This window comes from Mastomys coucha, unplaced genomic scaffold, assembly GCF_008632895.1.
Source record: "Mastomys coucha isolate ucsf_1 unplaced genomic scaffold, UCSF_Mcou_1 pScaffold16, whole genome shotgun sequence".
Lineage (NCBI taxonomy): Eukaryota > Metazoa > Chordata > Mammalia > Rodentia > Muridae > Mastomys > Mastomys coucha.
Window position 1 is genome coordinate 37,523,918 of NW_022196898.1, and position 15,769 is coordinate 37,539,686.

The window sequence follows — 15,769 nt, forward strand, 5'->3', positions numbered from 1 at the left end:
GCCCACACCAGGATGGACTTGGGCAGGTGACATCAAGCTGTTTCTTTCTGGGTGGTCTCTTCTAGAAGGCAGGGGCACTCTCTCTCCTTCTTGCACAGATCATCTTTGTATGAACTGGCACTGGTGGGAGAGGAGATGAAACAGGAGCTCACAGATGCTAAGCATGGCAAAGGCAGTGGATGTCATGGGTACTTTGAAAAGAGGCCAAACTAGATACTTCATCTTTCAAGAGATCAGCTGCCTTGGAGTTGGGGTGGAATTTGAGCCTCCCTTCAGCAGTGGCTGTGAAGAATGTAAAGTACTCCTGAAGTCTGTAGACAGTCTTAGCTGAAATAGTTGGCTTCAGCACTGCCCTCGTCACCTTCAGGCAATCAGATAGGATGACTGCCAACAGTGCATACATACACACACACACACACACACACACACACACACCCTCAGGAGTGTGAACCCTGAACCGGGTCGTATGCTGATCTGTGAGAGGAGAAGGACGGTGAGCAACCACCTCAACCACCCTGAAGATTGGGTGCCCAAATGGGGGCTCCACCCTAAAAGACTAGCTAGCAACCCTGGAGCCAGCAGGTGCTAGGTCTCTTCTCCCTTCTGCAGCCCAGCCCTCAAGCCCTCCCACAGCATCCAGGCAGCATCCCATCTCTACTCAGCTTGGTACCAGAGGGAGCCAGCTGCTTCCATTGCTACTCCCTTCACATCTAAGTCTTCAGACCCGAAGAGTGGGAGAGCTTACCCATGCAGAGAGAATAGGAGGCAGCTCAGTGGGGAGATAGGAAGTTAACCTCCCTGGGGAGCACAGCTGGGCATGGAGGATACACGCGGGGATCCCAGCCCCTAGATGGCCACTCAGTGTTGGCCTCTGGCAATCCCCGTCTTGGAGCTTGCATCCTCATCATGATTGTTTAATGTGGATTTCCATGGCCTCCTCCCCACTAAGACCAAGCATTCCTCGTGTATTCTCAGGAAAAAGCAAATCACTGACCCTCTTTTACGTTTGGTTGGGGCATGTAAGGAAGGGTGCATCGTTCCTTCTGGAAACAGTTGCCCTCCCCCTCACCTACGGCAAAGGGTAGCTGACCATAGGACAACTTAATTTGTTTGCTTTATCCAATAGGTCATGAAGGACAACGTAAATGGCTTATCCAAAGTTCACCAGCAGATGGCAGTCTAGCATGTTTATTTTTTACTGATTGTTTTTCAGACAAGAGTCTCAAAACTGGTCTCTCTATAGCTAAGACTAGTCTGAACTCACTAGATTAACCCCAAGTTAGCCTTGTCCCAGAGTTCTGTGTGCCACCACACTGACCCAAATCATACTTGCTAAGTGACTACTACATATCCATTCTTCCCGTTTGCTGCCCCACTTTACAAATGAGGGATGAAGCACTTAGTGACTCGTCCAAGGCACTGTAAATCACCAGTTGTCAGAGACAACAAATCTCCCAGTGAGTGCTTTCCAGTAGCCACAGGAGCCTTAAGAGATGCAAACTCCCTGTTACCTCAAGAAGTGCAGGCTGTGTCAAGCTGCCCTCTGCCCTGGCGGAAGAGGCAAGGGTTGAGTCCACACTCCCCCAGTTGTTACCAAGGAAGGGTGGAGGAGCTGGTCAAATATCCTGCTGCCTGGTATCCAATACAAGCTATGATATGTGTTGGCATGTTGGCTGAGTTGCTGGTCAACCTGTTGCTGTCAGAGACGGGGCTCTCCTCACCTGTAGCTGCCTGTAATCTCTCTTCCTGTGCACTTGCATCAGAAATAAATACAACCTCTCCTCCCATGAGCTACCTAACCAGCCTCTTAAAGGGACCAAAGCATAGTTTTTAAGCCTAATATGAGAGAGGACAGAGGAACCCTGCTGACCCCGGGGGAAGACCTTGCCATTAAGTAGGTCTCCAGCTGTGACCTTTGCCCAGGGTTGACGTTCCCCTTTCCCCTCCCCAGCTTCTCCCTGTCCCCTGTTAGAGGGAAGCTAAAAGTTCCCTAGTTGTCAGGGTCCCACATCCTCTCCCTTCAGTGGGACCCCAGCCTGGTTTCCTATACCTATTTCCATGGGAGACTGAGTCCTGTGACTACCCTCTGTTCAGGGGACACTTGGAGCAGGGCAGTGGCACCAAAAGGGTTAAAGGCCTGGCCACAGAACTGTCTAGGGTGTTTGAAGTAGGGTGGGGAAGGGAAGGGCTTAAGCAGTTGAAGAGGCAGCTGGTCAGGACTGGAATGAGTGCCCCCTGGCCCCTATGCAAACTTCTGGATGATGAACAGTTCCTGTAGAGGGACCAAGAGAGAGGCACCCCCACCGAGGTGCCCGGACAGACCTTTAGAGGGGCTGCCTGAAGCAGGACTTGCGCCCATATTGAAGTCACCAGCTGAGGGCAAGAACAGGTTTCCCACCCTCGGGACCTCTCCCAGGTCTGGTGAGTCAGTCTCTTCTTCCCTTTCCTGGGTCCTTGCTTGGTAAATGTACATCCCTTGGGAAGCAGGGATGTCCAGGAGCTGCTCAGCACCTAGGAAGTAGCAAGAGAATTTACAGGTTTCTCACCAACATCTTACTTTCACTTCCCATTTCTGATTAGGGGGCAATGTGTGTGTTTGTTCAGATGCTGTGTTTGTGTATGTGTTTGTGTGCACGTATGTGTATGTGCATGCATGTATGCAAATAGGAAAATAAAGAATCACAATAGCAGCCCATGATTAATTAACACAACGCATGTGTATCATATGTTTATAAATCCTATTTATGTTTTCTTCTTTAATCTTTTGGATCTTGTAGGGTTAACATACTCAATCCTTGTATTAAATACAAAGTTTAAAGGATTTAGATAACTAACCAAATGATGTCAATGAAGATGTAAGTTGTAGGAGTAGGTTTCAAAGTCCAGTTCATTTGACATCCAACTCTGTCGTGTTGTTAAGAGCAAAACCAAAACAAAACCCCACTATCATTGTTATCCTTCCGTGCTGGGACTGGAACCCAGCACCTCTGTAACTGGGTGAGTGCTCTACCACTGAACTTCACATACCCCACCTGGGGCTATGTTTCTTTTTCTCTTTTCTTCTCTTTTCCTTTTCTTTTTTCCTTTTCTCTTTCCTTTCTTTACCTTTTCTTTTTCTTTCTTTCTTTCTTTCTTTCTTTCTTTTTTTTTTTTTTTTTTGGTTTTTCAAAACAGGGTTTTTCTGGATCGCCCTGGCTGTCCTGGAACTCACTCGGTAGCCCAGGCTGGCCTCAGAAGTCCGCCTGTCTCTGCCTGCCTCTGCCTCCCAAGTGCTGGGATTAAAGGCATGTGCCACCACTGCCTGGCTTTTTTTTTCTTTCTTTCTTTCTTTTTTTTTTTTTTGGTTTTTGAGACAGGGTTTCCCTGTTTAGCCCTGGCTGTCCTGGAACTCACTCTGTAGACCAGGCCGGCCTTGAACTCAGAAATCCGCCTGCCTCTGCCTCCCAAGTGCTGGGATTAAAGGTGTGCGCCACCACCGCCCGGTCTTTTTTTTTCTTTTTTAAAAATTCATTTATTTCTGTTTCATGTGCATTGTGTTGCCTACATGTATATCTGTGTAAGAGTTTTGGATCATTTGAAATTGGAGTCAGAGACAATTGTGAGCTTCCATGTGGGGCTGGGAATTGAACCTGCATCCTCTGGAAAATCAGCCAGTGCTTTTAACCACTGAGTTATTTCTCCAGTCCTGCCTCTCCCTCCCCTTTTTTTGAGACAGGGTCTCTCTGTGTTTCTGTTGTCTTAGAACTCACTATGCAGACCAGGCTGGCTTCTTCAAATTCATAGAGACTCATCTGCCTCTTCCTCCAGACTGTTGGGACTAAAGGTGGTGTATACAATCAGGCACAGTCCCGACTATGTTCCCTACAGTGAGGACACACCAAGGATGGCCACAGGATCTGGGAACCTGGAGGCACAAATTCCCCAGTATATCTTGTACCTGGAAGTATTTCTTTTATCCCAGGGAGTTAGTTATGAGATGTCACAAGCCTTTATAAGATTTTTCTGTTGTAATTTTGAAAAGGTGTTACCAAGGATTATGGTATAATGACATGACTTTTTCCTTAATTCTTAAGTGTGGGTATAGGAGGGACAATGAAAACACATTTTGTTTGAAAACTACCATAATGAAATCTAATTTAAGCTAACAAAAGTTGTAAATTCACATTTATGATTTAATGTGGTAACTTTAAAGGGAAAAGAGGGTGGAGGCCCAGCTGTTGAGGGAGTAGTTTTGTCATGCATAAAGCCTAGTGCTCGAGCCCAAGGGCCATTAAACAATCTCAGGACCAGTCATTTGTTCCTAAAGCCAAGCCCTTCCGGAGTCTAGACTGTCCCACTGTCCTTTTAGGGCTTACCCACCCTACCAGCTGCTTTAGCATTTCCTGGGATCTGCCAGGTTAATTTCCTGTGTCACCCTGGCCAAAGTCTCCTTAGATTTCCCTCTGAACCTCAGACCTTCTCTTGCCCCACCCTTTTGGCACAGATACCACATGCCTGCTGAGAAACTGGCAGAGACGAGGATTGGCTGCGCTTGACAGGTCTTTGCTTCTGTATCCTATGCCTTGCTGAAGGGACTAGGACCCAGGCAGGGCTCCTGTAGAGTAGCAATACAGTCACAAGCCCTGGGATGGGGTGCGGGGAGGAAGGCAGGATCCTTAAATTCAGTTTGCAAACAAACAGAGCTGAGGAGGATCACCCTTGGAAACAGCAAAATTCCGGACTGGTGTGTGAGCCTTGAGTGTCATAGAGGAGAGGGTGGGGTGGTGTCTGAGGTGCCTGCCCCATGACTTAGAGGAGTATGGGATTGGATTAGGGTCTGGGGATGCTTGACTACCTTCCCAGCTTGGAACTTCTGGAATATCCTAACAGTAAAGGCAATAAGTGCTCTGTGGGCCACGAATGCAGAGGAATGCCTGTTCAGCTCACCACAGAAGCTGGCCACACAAGCATCTGGCCACCTTTGCATTGATGGATTACCCTTCTGGGTCTCTGTCTCTATACTTCACACTTAGTGTATGTTACAGTTTATAGTACTGGTTGCTGGATGAACGGATCTTCTCTACCCTTTCTCCTTCCTGTGCCTCTTCTTCCTCCTCCTCCTCTTTTTTTTTTTTTTCTTCTTGGTTTTTTTTCAAGACAGGGTTTCTCTGTTTAGTCCTGGCTGTCCTGGAACTCACTCAGTAAAACAGGCTAGCCTCAAACTCAGGAATCTGCCTGCCTCTGCCTCCCAAGTGCTGAGATTAAAGGCATGCACCACTACTGCCCAGCTAAATTTCTTCTTCTTCTTTTTCTTTTTTTTTAAGATTTATTTATTATTATATGTAAGTACACTGTAGCTGCCTTCAGACACACCAGAAGAGGGCATCAGATCCCATTACAGATGGTTGTGAGCCACCATGTGGTTGCTGGGAATTGAACTCAGGACCTCTAAAAGAGCAGTCAGTGCTCTTAGCCGCTGAGCCATTTCTCCAACCCCTTCTTTTTCTTTTTGCATTTTGCATTTTGGGGACTGTATCTTTCTCTTCTCCAGCATTGACAGGAAAGTCAGAGAGATGCAGAACACCAGCCCTCAGCCAAGGCAAGCTGACTGGGAAGACAGAACGTTCCTGCCTTAGATGAGTGGCCCCAGGTACAGTGTCAGAAAGGATGTACAGTACTGGGGTCTTCATGATGCAAGAAGCTGCTCTGTTCTAACCCTGCTTCTCACTGTTGGGCTCATGGTTGTCTTAGGGCTTCAGTTGCTGTGATAAACACATAGCTATAAGCATCCTGGGGAAGAAAGGCTTCAGCTTACAGCGCACAGTAGGTACATCACGTAGAGAAGTCAGGGCAGGAACATGGATGCAGGAACTGAAGCAAAGACCATGAAAAAACCCAGCTTGCTCCCTGAAGCTTGCTCCTTCCGCTTTTCACCTAGTGGGCTGGACCCACCCAAATTAATCATTTATCAAGAAAATGCCCCACAGGCCAATCAATCTTGTGGAGATATCTTCTCAACTGAGGTTCCCTCTGGCTTGTGTCAAGTTGACAAAAAGTAGGCAGCCCAATGGTTTGTCTTTCTCTTTTAATTTAAGTTTATTTATTTACTGTGTGTGAGAGAGTGAGATGTCGGGTGTCATGGCACACTTGTGGAGGTCAGAGGACAGCTTTTGGAAGTCAGTTCTGTCCTGCCACGTGGGTCCCGAGACTAAATTCAGATCTTCTGGCTTGCTGGTCAGCCGCCTGCTGTCTCACAGGCCCTCTTGGTTTACTTACTATGAGAGAAGAAACAAAGGTTAAATTTTGAACCATTAAAAAATTTCTGTAGAGCCAGAATTTTTCTGTTACTAACCAGATGTGGCCTTGGCTGGCCTGCATATTTCCATATAGACCAGTCTGCCCTCAAATTCACATTTACCTACCTCAGCCTTCCAAGTCCTGAGATTGAAGGCATGCCTCAAGCCCCCTGGCCTTCCTCAGTTTTTATTGCCTGAATTTTCTAGGTTTTCTCCATCATTGTCCCTCCACCCTGGAGATTCAGAATCCCAGAGCCAGACACAGGGAACCTTCCAGGCTTCAGGGCTGGGTATGTAGCTCAATGGGTAGACCTATCAAAACCCCAAATTTAGATCCCTAGCACCACATACCACCAGGCATGGCACACAGCTGCATACCTGCAGTTCAAGCTCTCAGGAGGTCCAGGAAGGACGTGTGCAAGCTCAAGATCATTTCAGACCAGTCTGAGGCTAGTCAAGGCTACAAGGTCTCAAACAAGCAAACTGGTTTCTGAAGAATTTACTGTGTACTCCTTGCTGGTGGTAACTACCAGTAAGTCCTTCCTGGGACTGTCAGCTAGCAGAACCAGGGCCTGCTTGACAACACTTTATTCAGATTTTAAGTTTTTATTTGTGTGGTTTGGTTTTGGTTTTAGTATTGGTTTTTAGGCAGGGTCTCACTTTGTAGTCCTGGCTGTCCTGGAACTCACAGAAATCTATCTCCTCTGGGTCCCAAGAGCAGGGTTAAAGGCAAGCACCAACATTCACTCATTTGTTCATCCATTTAGTGTGGATGGGTGTTTGGTTTTTTTTTAAAGATTTATTTATTTTATGGGTATGAGTGTACACTGTAGCTGTATAGATGGCTGTGAGCCATCATGTGTGTGGCTGCTGGGAATTGAACTCAGGACCTCTGTTGGCCCTGCTCACTCCAGCATAACTCATTGTAGCTATCTTCAGACACACCAGAAGAGGGCGTCTGATCGTTGCTGGGATCCGAACTCAGGACCTTTGGAAGGGCAGTCAGTGCTCTTACCCACTGAGCCATCTCGCCAGCCCCTGTGGATGGGTGTTTTGTCTGCATATACTTATGTGAGCCACTTGCATGTCTTGTGCCCGAGACATTCAGAAGAGAATATCATATCCCCTGGAATTAGAATTGTAAGTGCTTGAGAGCCAGCATGTGGGTGCCGGGAACCAAACCTGGGTCCTCTGTAAGAGCTGCCAGTGCCCTTAACCACTTCCTCTTCAGGCTTTAAAAAAAAAGGTTGTTATAACTTATTTGTGTGAGTGTGACCTTGAACTCTCAAGTCAACTGTCTTGGTGACAAGCAACTTTAGCCACTGGGTGACCCCAGCAGCCATTTGTTACTATTTTCATTTTAAATGTATATTTATTCATTTATTGGGGGCACGTGATAAGGTGCACGTGGATGTCAGAAGATGACTTTCCTAAAACATGTGGGGCCTGGGGATGGACTGTTGGCCATAAGCAGTCTACCCACTGAGCCACCTGGCCCTGATTGCTTCGTTCTGAAGTCGGGTGGGAGGTGTGTGACTTCACTTGCTCTCTTCAGGAGCTTGTGTTCTGGTTTTAGAAAGCAATACAGGCTCCCCAGTGTGCTAGGTCAGTTTTGCAATCCCACCACCTCCAGTCAACTGCATGTGTGGCTCTGAGCAAGTTCTAGAAGCTCTGGGATGCTAGCAAAGCCAGAGGTGAAGGAGAGAAGAAAATGGTGGCCGGATACCCCCAAGTTGACTTCTTCTATGGGTTCTGGGTGATATTTAGGAAGTAGGTATGTTGGGGTTATCAATGTCTCCTCCCCCAAACTGTTGCAGAATGCCTTAATGGTATATAGCAGAGCTTAAAGCTTTTTCTATAAAAACACAGAAAAAATATATTTTAGGCTTGTAAGCCATATGGTCTCTGTCATAACAATCAATTTGCTGACAATATGCAAGTGAGTGAGTGAACATGTTAAAAAAACCCTGAGTATTGAAATTTGAATTTGATGGAAAAAATATATATATAGACATGGTCCTATATATACCATGTTGGTCACCTATATAACTCACAGTGTAGCTGAGGATGACCCTGAACTTTTGTTTGTGTATGTATATGTGTGTGTACATATATGTTCCTGTGTGTGTGTCTATATATGTGTGTATGGAGGCCAGAGGTCAACCCAAATGTTGTTCCTAAGGATCTGTCCACTTTTTATTTTTGTTGCTTGTTTTTTAATTTTTTTTGAGGTTTTACTTATTTTTATTTTGTGTGTATGAGTGCTTTCCTGCATATATGTCAGTGTACCATGTACATGCCTGCCGCCTGCAGAGGCTAAAAGAGGGCAGATCTCCTGGAACTAGAGTTACAGAGGGCTATAAACTAGGAAGCAAACTAGGTCCTCTGCCAGAGCGGTGAATTCTCTTAGACACTGAGGAAGCTCTGCAGCCCCTCTGTTTGTCTTTTGAGACACTCATCACTGTGTAGCCCAGGATGGTCTGGAGCTAGTGACAATCTTTTCCTCTTAGCCCGTCAAGTGCTGGGGTTACAAGCATGCACCTGCAGGCCCAACTTGAATGTCTTCATTTTAATTTTTTTTCCCAACAATTTAAAAAGAACGAGGTGGTGTGGAGGGCAGCTGGGGCCATGTTTCAGTGGTTGGAATACTTGCTGATCCTGCAAGGTTCAAGTTCTGAGCACTCACATGATAGTTTGCATTCACCTACAATTAGAGTTCCGTGGGGTCCAGTGTTCTCACTGGCCTCCATACTTACTACACACACATGGGGCATACCCATGTATGCAGGAGAAACAGTCATAGGCATAAAATAAAAATAAATAAGTATTTATTTAAAAGACAAGGAGCAGTGGGGTGCCCCTGCACGTCTTACTGCCAAGCCTAGTGACCTGACCTCTCACATGGTGGAAGGGAAAATCAGTTCCTCTGACCTCCACGTGTGTGCTGTGTCATGCACCCCCTTGCATGGTCTCTTCCTCTCTCATATGCACATAGACACAAAACAATCAAAATGCAATTTAAAAATAAAGACAGGGTCACTGAGATAACTTAATAGGAATGGAGGCACTTGCTACAAAGCCAACCTCTGGGTTCAGTCCCCACGACCCAAGAGACAGGAAGAGAGAGATGATTCCTACAACTTGTCCTCTGACCTCTACATGTGCTCCACGGCGCACGTGTGTGCACACACAGAGATACAAATAAATGTTAAAAATAAAGAAGGCCAGCAAGATGGCTTCATGGGTAAAGGCACCTGATGAACAAGCCTGGAGACCTGATCCCCTGGACCCCACGGGAAGGTGGGGGAGAGAACTTGTTCAACAATGTGCTCTTCTGACTCCACACCTCCAATAATGATGATGATATAATAATAATAATAATAATAATAATAATAATAATAATAATAATAATAAAAATAATAATGAAAGAAATGAAAATATGCCCGGAGGAGCTGAAGAGATGCCTCAGTAATTAAGAGCATGGCTGTTCTTCCAGAGGGCTTGAGTTCAATTCCCAGCACCCACATGGCAGCTCACAACCGTCTATCACTACAGTCTCATGGGATCTGATATAGCCTTCTGGGGTGCAGATGGACATGCAGACAAAACACCATTTACATATGATACATTTCATAAAAAGGGGTCAGGCATGGAGGAACACCCTTTAATTTCAGCACTCAGGAGGCAAAGGCAGGTAGATCTCTGTGAGTTCAAGGCTAGCCAGGGCCACACAGTTAAAAAAAACTATTGCAAAAACAAACAAACAAACAAACAAAAAGTTGCAGTAGTTTAGAGGCTGAGGCAGGTGAGTATCCATGAATTCTTGAAATACTTGGGTTTCATAGCGAGATCCTGTCTCAAAACACAAAATCTAGGAATGTAGCCGAGTGGTTGAACATTTTCCTGGCATGTATGAGCCCCTGGGTTTGACATCCAGCACTGTAGATGTTAACAGGACAGATATGATCTTGTCACCTAAGGTTTGCCATGGTCTGTCCTAAAGGACCCCTCCCACCCCTCCCTTTCAGGGGCTCTAAGCATTGGACAGGCTGCTCGTTTCTCTTTTTCTTGATAACTTTGCACACAGTAGTATTAATGTCCGACTGTGACTTTTTTTTTTTTTTTTTGGTTTTTTGAGACAGGGTTTCTCTCTGTAGCCCCGGCTGTCCCGGTACTCACTCTGTAGACCAGGCTGGCCTCGAGCTCGGAAATCCGCCTGCCTCTGCCTCCCAAGTGCTAGGATTAAAGGCGTGCGCCACCACCGCCCGGCGGACTGTGACTTTTTTAAAAAAAGATTTACTTATTATTATATGTAAGTACATGGTTGTGAGCCACCATGTGGTTGCTGGGATTTGAACTCAGGACCTTTGGAAGAACAGGAGGTGCTCTTACCCACTGAGCCATCTCACCAGCCTGAGCTCTAGACTGTGACTTTTTATTTTCTCTCTCTTTTTGTCTCAAGATAAAACAGCAGGTCACCTCACATGATGCCTAGGCCTATGTCTGCTTCTGTCTTACACTGTCTTTCCAGGTCTTCATTCCCGGAAGCCCTAAATAACAGTGGCAACAATAGAATGTGTTTCTAGCATGCAAGTTATGTTAGTTGCATGATGCATGTTACTCTCATCCCCCCACCCCTTCTCTGAGAAGGTCTCTCTATGTAGCCCTGGCTGCCCTGTAACTCTCTATGCAGACCAAGCTGGCCTCTACCTCTAGTGTGGGGAAAAGGTACCCAGCTATTGTCAGTATTTTAACATCCTTGACATCCTCGCAGGATACGTGGACAGGTGTTTTTTTTTTTTTTTCTTTTGGTTTTTCAAGAGAGGATGTGTAGTTCGGGCTGTCTTGGAACTTGCTCTGTAGACCAGGTGGCCTCGAATTCACAGAGATCTGTTAGGTGGCCTCTGCCTCCTGAGTGCTGGGATTAAAGGCATGTGCCCCCGCTGCTAGGCCATAAGTGTCTTAATCATGATTCTATTTCTGTGAAGAGATAGCATGATCGAGGCAACTTATAAAAGAAAGCATTGAATGGGGTGCTGGAGCATTGTAGCAGTAGCTGAGAGGTTACCTTTGATTTACAGGCAGGAGATCAAGAGAGGAGGCAGGGAGACACTAGAGCCGGTGATAGTTTTGGAAACCTTAAACCTAGCCCCAGTGACACACCTCTCGAACAAGGCCCCACCCATTAATCTTTCCCAAAACAGTTCTACCAATTGGGGACCAAACACTCAAATATGGGAGTCTATAGAGGCTATTTTCATTGAAACCACTATAGTAAGGAATGCCATTCTTGTATTTTCTGAGGTAAAAGAGAATAAAGGAGGAGGAGGAAGAGGAGGAGGAGGAGGAGGAGGAGGAGGAGGAGGAGGAGGAGGAGGAAGAGGAGGAAGAGGAAGGGGAGGAGGAGCCCAAGATTACAGCTTAGGAAGATTGTGCTTGTAAACCTAACTAAACCACAGTTACACCTGAAAAAAAGCATGGGGTTGGCTTTGAGCAACAGCGCCTCCTGCTGCCCCTACTTAAAGATCCCCCCTGTTAGTCATAGTGAGCGCTTAGTCAATGAAGTCGCCGTTACTTCATTTTAAGCGCCTGTTTCAGAATCTCCTATGTGTGTCACCGGAAACAGAGACGTGACTTGATGTGACCTCAGTGCCTTGCTTCCTTGTCCCTTGAGCCATTTCCTGAGGAAAGCAGTCAGGGGAAGGTGGGAGGAAGCAAAGAAGAGAATAGAGAGCCAACTTCTGGGAACGTGTCCTCTGACCTCCTCAAACACACTGAGCACACATGCATAAATAATAATAAGTGAGCCCATTTGTTTGCCCACCTATTCCACAGCACAGACGTGGAGGTTAGAGGACTTTTGGGAGTCTGTCCCCTTCTTCCACTGTAGGATCCAGACATTGAACTCGGAGTCAGGCTTGCAGACTTTACCCACTAAGCCACCTCACCAGGCCCACACGGGTCCACATGGGCCCACACAGGCCCCTCTTCCGACCTAGAAGCTTTTCTCTTCCCTTGGCCAGACTCTAGTCCCCCTCAAAGTCAACCTGCATCTCTTGTTTTGCTTTCTGGAGACTCCCAGTTAGTAATATGTACTGACCACCCATTGGTAGACACAAGGATTTTTTTTGCGGTGTTGTTGTTTTTGTTTGTTTTATTTTGTTTTGTTTTTTTGAGACAGGGTTTCTCTGTGTAGCCCTGGTTGTCCTGGAACTCACTCTGTAGACCAGGCTGGCCTCAAACTCAGAAATCTGCCTGCCTCTGTCTCTGCCTCCTAAGTGCTGGGATTGAAGGCATGCCCAGCTTGTTTTGGTTTTTGTTTTGTTTGTTTTGTTTTGTTTTGTTTTGTTTTGTTTTTGTCTGTCCTGGAACTTCCTATGTAGATCAGGCTCTTCTTGAACGCCCAGAGGTTTTCCTCTGCCTCCTGAGTGCTGGACCTAAACATGTGCACTGCCTTATGCCTTACTCATCCTGGCCAAAGACTTGATAAAACTTCGCTTGCAGCATTTGATAGTTATGCAAGCACATGCTTACACACACACACACACACACACACACACACACACACACACACACACACGCCCCTAAACACAGATGCAGAATCTGCAGTGTCTGCTTTTCTTGGCATGGCTTTCTACTATATAGATGTTCCATGAGGGGACAACAATGAGCAAACAAGAACTTCTCTTTAAATTTTTTATTCAGAAACAAGATTTCTCTGTGTAGTTTAGCTTTCAATTTGCTTTAGTGCACACAGTGTGCTTGAACTCTGGATTTTTCCCGTCTGCCTCCTGAGTGCTGAGATTGCAGACATGTGCCACCACTGCCAGCCAGGCTCTCTTCATTGGAAAGAATACTGTATTAAGAGCTAGAAAAGCAGGCTGGTGAGATGGCTCAGCGGATAAGAGCATTGACTGCTCTTCTGAAGGTCCTTAGTTCGGATCCCAGCAACCACATGGTGGCTTACAACCACCCATAGTGAGATCTGACACCCTCTTCTGGTGTGTCAGAAGACGGCTACAATGAATTACGCTGGAGCGAGTGGGGTCGGCAGAGGTCCTGAGTTCAATTCCCAGCAGACATATACATAATAGCTCACGGCCATCTGTTCAGCTACAGTGTACTCATACACATAAAATAAATAAAATAAATCTTAAAAAAAAGAAAAAGCTAGAAAAGCCAAGTTCTATACTCGACCTTGTATGTAGTGGACCTAATGACCCTGAGGCAGGCATTCTCGGCCTCTGCCTCTGCCTCAGCAGTCAGGGACAGGCTGGCTGTGGAGGCTTCCCCATTCCAGGCTCTCTTCTTTCTTTCTTTTTTTTGCGAGGGGAGGAGGGCAGGTCAGGTAGGATCTCACTATATAGTTCTGGCTAGCCTGGAACTTGCTACATAGACCAAGCTAGCCTCAAACTCACAAAGATCAGCCTGCCTCTGTTTTTTGAATGCTGGGATTAAAAGTATGTGCCACCCATGCCCAGCTTCTTTTTTTTTTTTTTTTTTAGACAGCAGCCTCAGGCTGGAGAGGTGTCTCTCATCAGTTAAGAGCACTGGCTACTTGCTCTCCCAGAGGTCGTGAGTTAAATTCTCAGCAACCACGTGGGGGCTCACAACCATCTGTAATGGGATCTGATTCCTTCTTCTGGTGTGCATGAAAAAATGGAACACTCATATACATAAAATAAATAAATAAAACTTTAAAAAGTAGTAAAAGACACACAGCCTCACTCTTAGAACAAGATAATATGAAACTCAACATGCAAGCCAGCCTAGCCTGACCCCAACTCAGAGCCCTCCCCCTGAACCTCTTGAAGGGTGAGAATTATAGGCCTCTATTGCACCATGCAGGGGCCTCCAAGGTTCTAGAACTCTGCCTCACCCTCTCTTTCTTCTTGATTCAGAGCTGTCTCCGTGTACCTTCCATGAACAGATCGGTCCTAGGGAAGTCCTTCATAGGTGAAGACCTAGTGCCGCCTGGCCTTTCTCAGTGCTGCCCACCCGCTGTTGAATCCAGAGAACAGCTGGAGGAAGTGGAGGGGAGGGAGGAAAACCAGGAGGACAACAATGATGGCTTCCACACATCACTCCTTAGAAGGTCCGGGGCTTTCCGTGCCCGTAGTCACACTAGTGACTCCCTCAAAAGACACAGTTGGGGTCCTGGAAAGGAGTTCCAGGACCCAATAAGCAGGTGAGTCCCCAGGGCACCTCGTGACCCTCCCTTGCCCATCTCTTGACCTTGGAGAAAGTGTTTGGAAGGGCACATCCTGGTATCGTTGCCCTGCCCCTACCCTGCCATGGTTTCTCTGGAGAGACAAGGATCTCTGAAGAAAGCTCTCCTGGAGGATCACAGCCCAGCCTGCAAGCAAGCTTCTAAAACAGGGCTCTCCATAGGGATGCTCACTCATTCCCACAGATGGCACAGGCAGGTGGGGTGGGCTGGGGAGGAGAATTGAGTGGGCACCATCTGAGTTCCATAGCCCCACACAGCGGAGACAAAACAACAACAACAACAACCAACTTAGAGATCATATAATCTAGCCTCTTTATTCTACAGACAGGAAATAGGTCCAGAGAACTTTAAGAGGCTTCTTGATGGAAGTGGGTACTGTTTCCCCAGGTTTCTGCCACTCTGCTGGCTTCAGACTGAGGCAGACCCATCTCTTGGACAAAGGTGCAGCCAGAAACAGCAGGAGTTTATTAGTTTGTTAGTTAGTTTTTGTTTATTTTTGAGACAGAGCTTCAGGTAGCCCAGACTAGCCTCTCTCAAGTATTGAGATGACAGGGACAGGCCACCCTGCTTGGCTGGGGACAGCTGCCCTTGCTCAGAGGTCTGCACATTCTTAGCAGGCTTCGGGAGAAAGACCAGAGTCTTCCCTATCTCCTGGAAAATCCCTGACCACTTCCCCCAAACAGAGGAAGTTAAAAAAGAGAAGGTCGGGGGAGGGGATGTTCACATGAGTCCAATGTGAGTCCAGGGCCCCTGCTACCACTAAAGATAGTCTCTTAACGAGGGCATGGTCTTCTTAGACATGTCCTTAACTCTAGTGAGTGGTTCAACATTCTTCAGCTCTTGGGCATGAACATGGACTGAGCGGGCGGCGGCAGGGGGTTGCGGGGAGGGGGTGTTGCTGAGTGAGGGAGATGCTCCTGGGACTTTGTCCCAACGCTGGTTTTGTGGGAACTGGGTGAACAACATTATCTTCCCACAAGGCTTGCTTGAATGTCTTTTGTGACGTCTGACTACAGTTTGAGTGTCTTTTGTGACATCTGCCTAGATTCTCTGGGTGTCTCGTTGTCACCACATTAATTCTGTGCCTCAGATGCAGAGGGATGGAGCCCTGGCTTTCCCGTAGCTGAGTGAAAGATGTTGTCACCTGACTCCAAACAAGGAGACTTCAGCTTGCCCTGCCCCTCCGTCCCTTCTGGAGGGTAGTACTGCCTTTGTACCAGCAGGGGCCGCTCTTGTCCGAAGCCAACCGTGCCAGGACCGAGCG

At 46.9% G+C, this 15,769-nt stretch overlaps 1 protein-coding gene and 1 long non-coding RNA gene across 6 annotated transcripts in view; one reads left to right on the plus strand and one right to left on the minus strand.

Moving 5' to 3' along the window:
• Positions 1-6,056: 6,056 nt before the first annotated feature.
• LOC116093138 overlaps positions 6,057-15,769 on the minus strand; it is a 23,373-nt gene continuing 13,660 nt past the window's right edge. For all 3 annotated transcript variants that reach the window (XR_004119637.1, XR_004119636.1, XR_004119635.1), the window contains exon 4: positions 6,057-6,254. This is a non-coding gene — a long non-coding RNA (uncharacterized LOC116093138). The remainder of the gene's footprint in view (positions 6,255-15,769) is intronic.
• Arhgef2 (Rho/Rac guanine nucleotide exchange factor 2) overlaps positions 14,177-15,769 on the plus strand; it is a 42,058-nt gene continuing 40,465 nt past the window's right edge. For 2 of the 3 annotated variants that reach the window (XM_031374405.1, XM_031374406.1), the window contains exon 1: positions 14,177-14,463. In XM_031374405.1, coding sequence (XP_031230265.1) covers positions 14,198-14,463 — 266 coding nt within the window. In that variant the 5' untranslated portion in view covers positions 14,177-14,197. Of the gene's footprint in view, positions 14,464-15,567; positions 15,705-15,769 lie in introns of those variants that run through there. The other variant, XM_031374407.1, reaches the window with a different exon arrangement.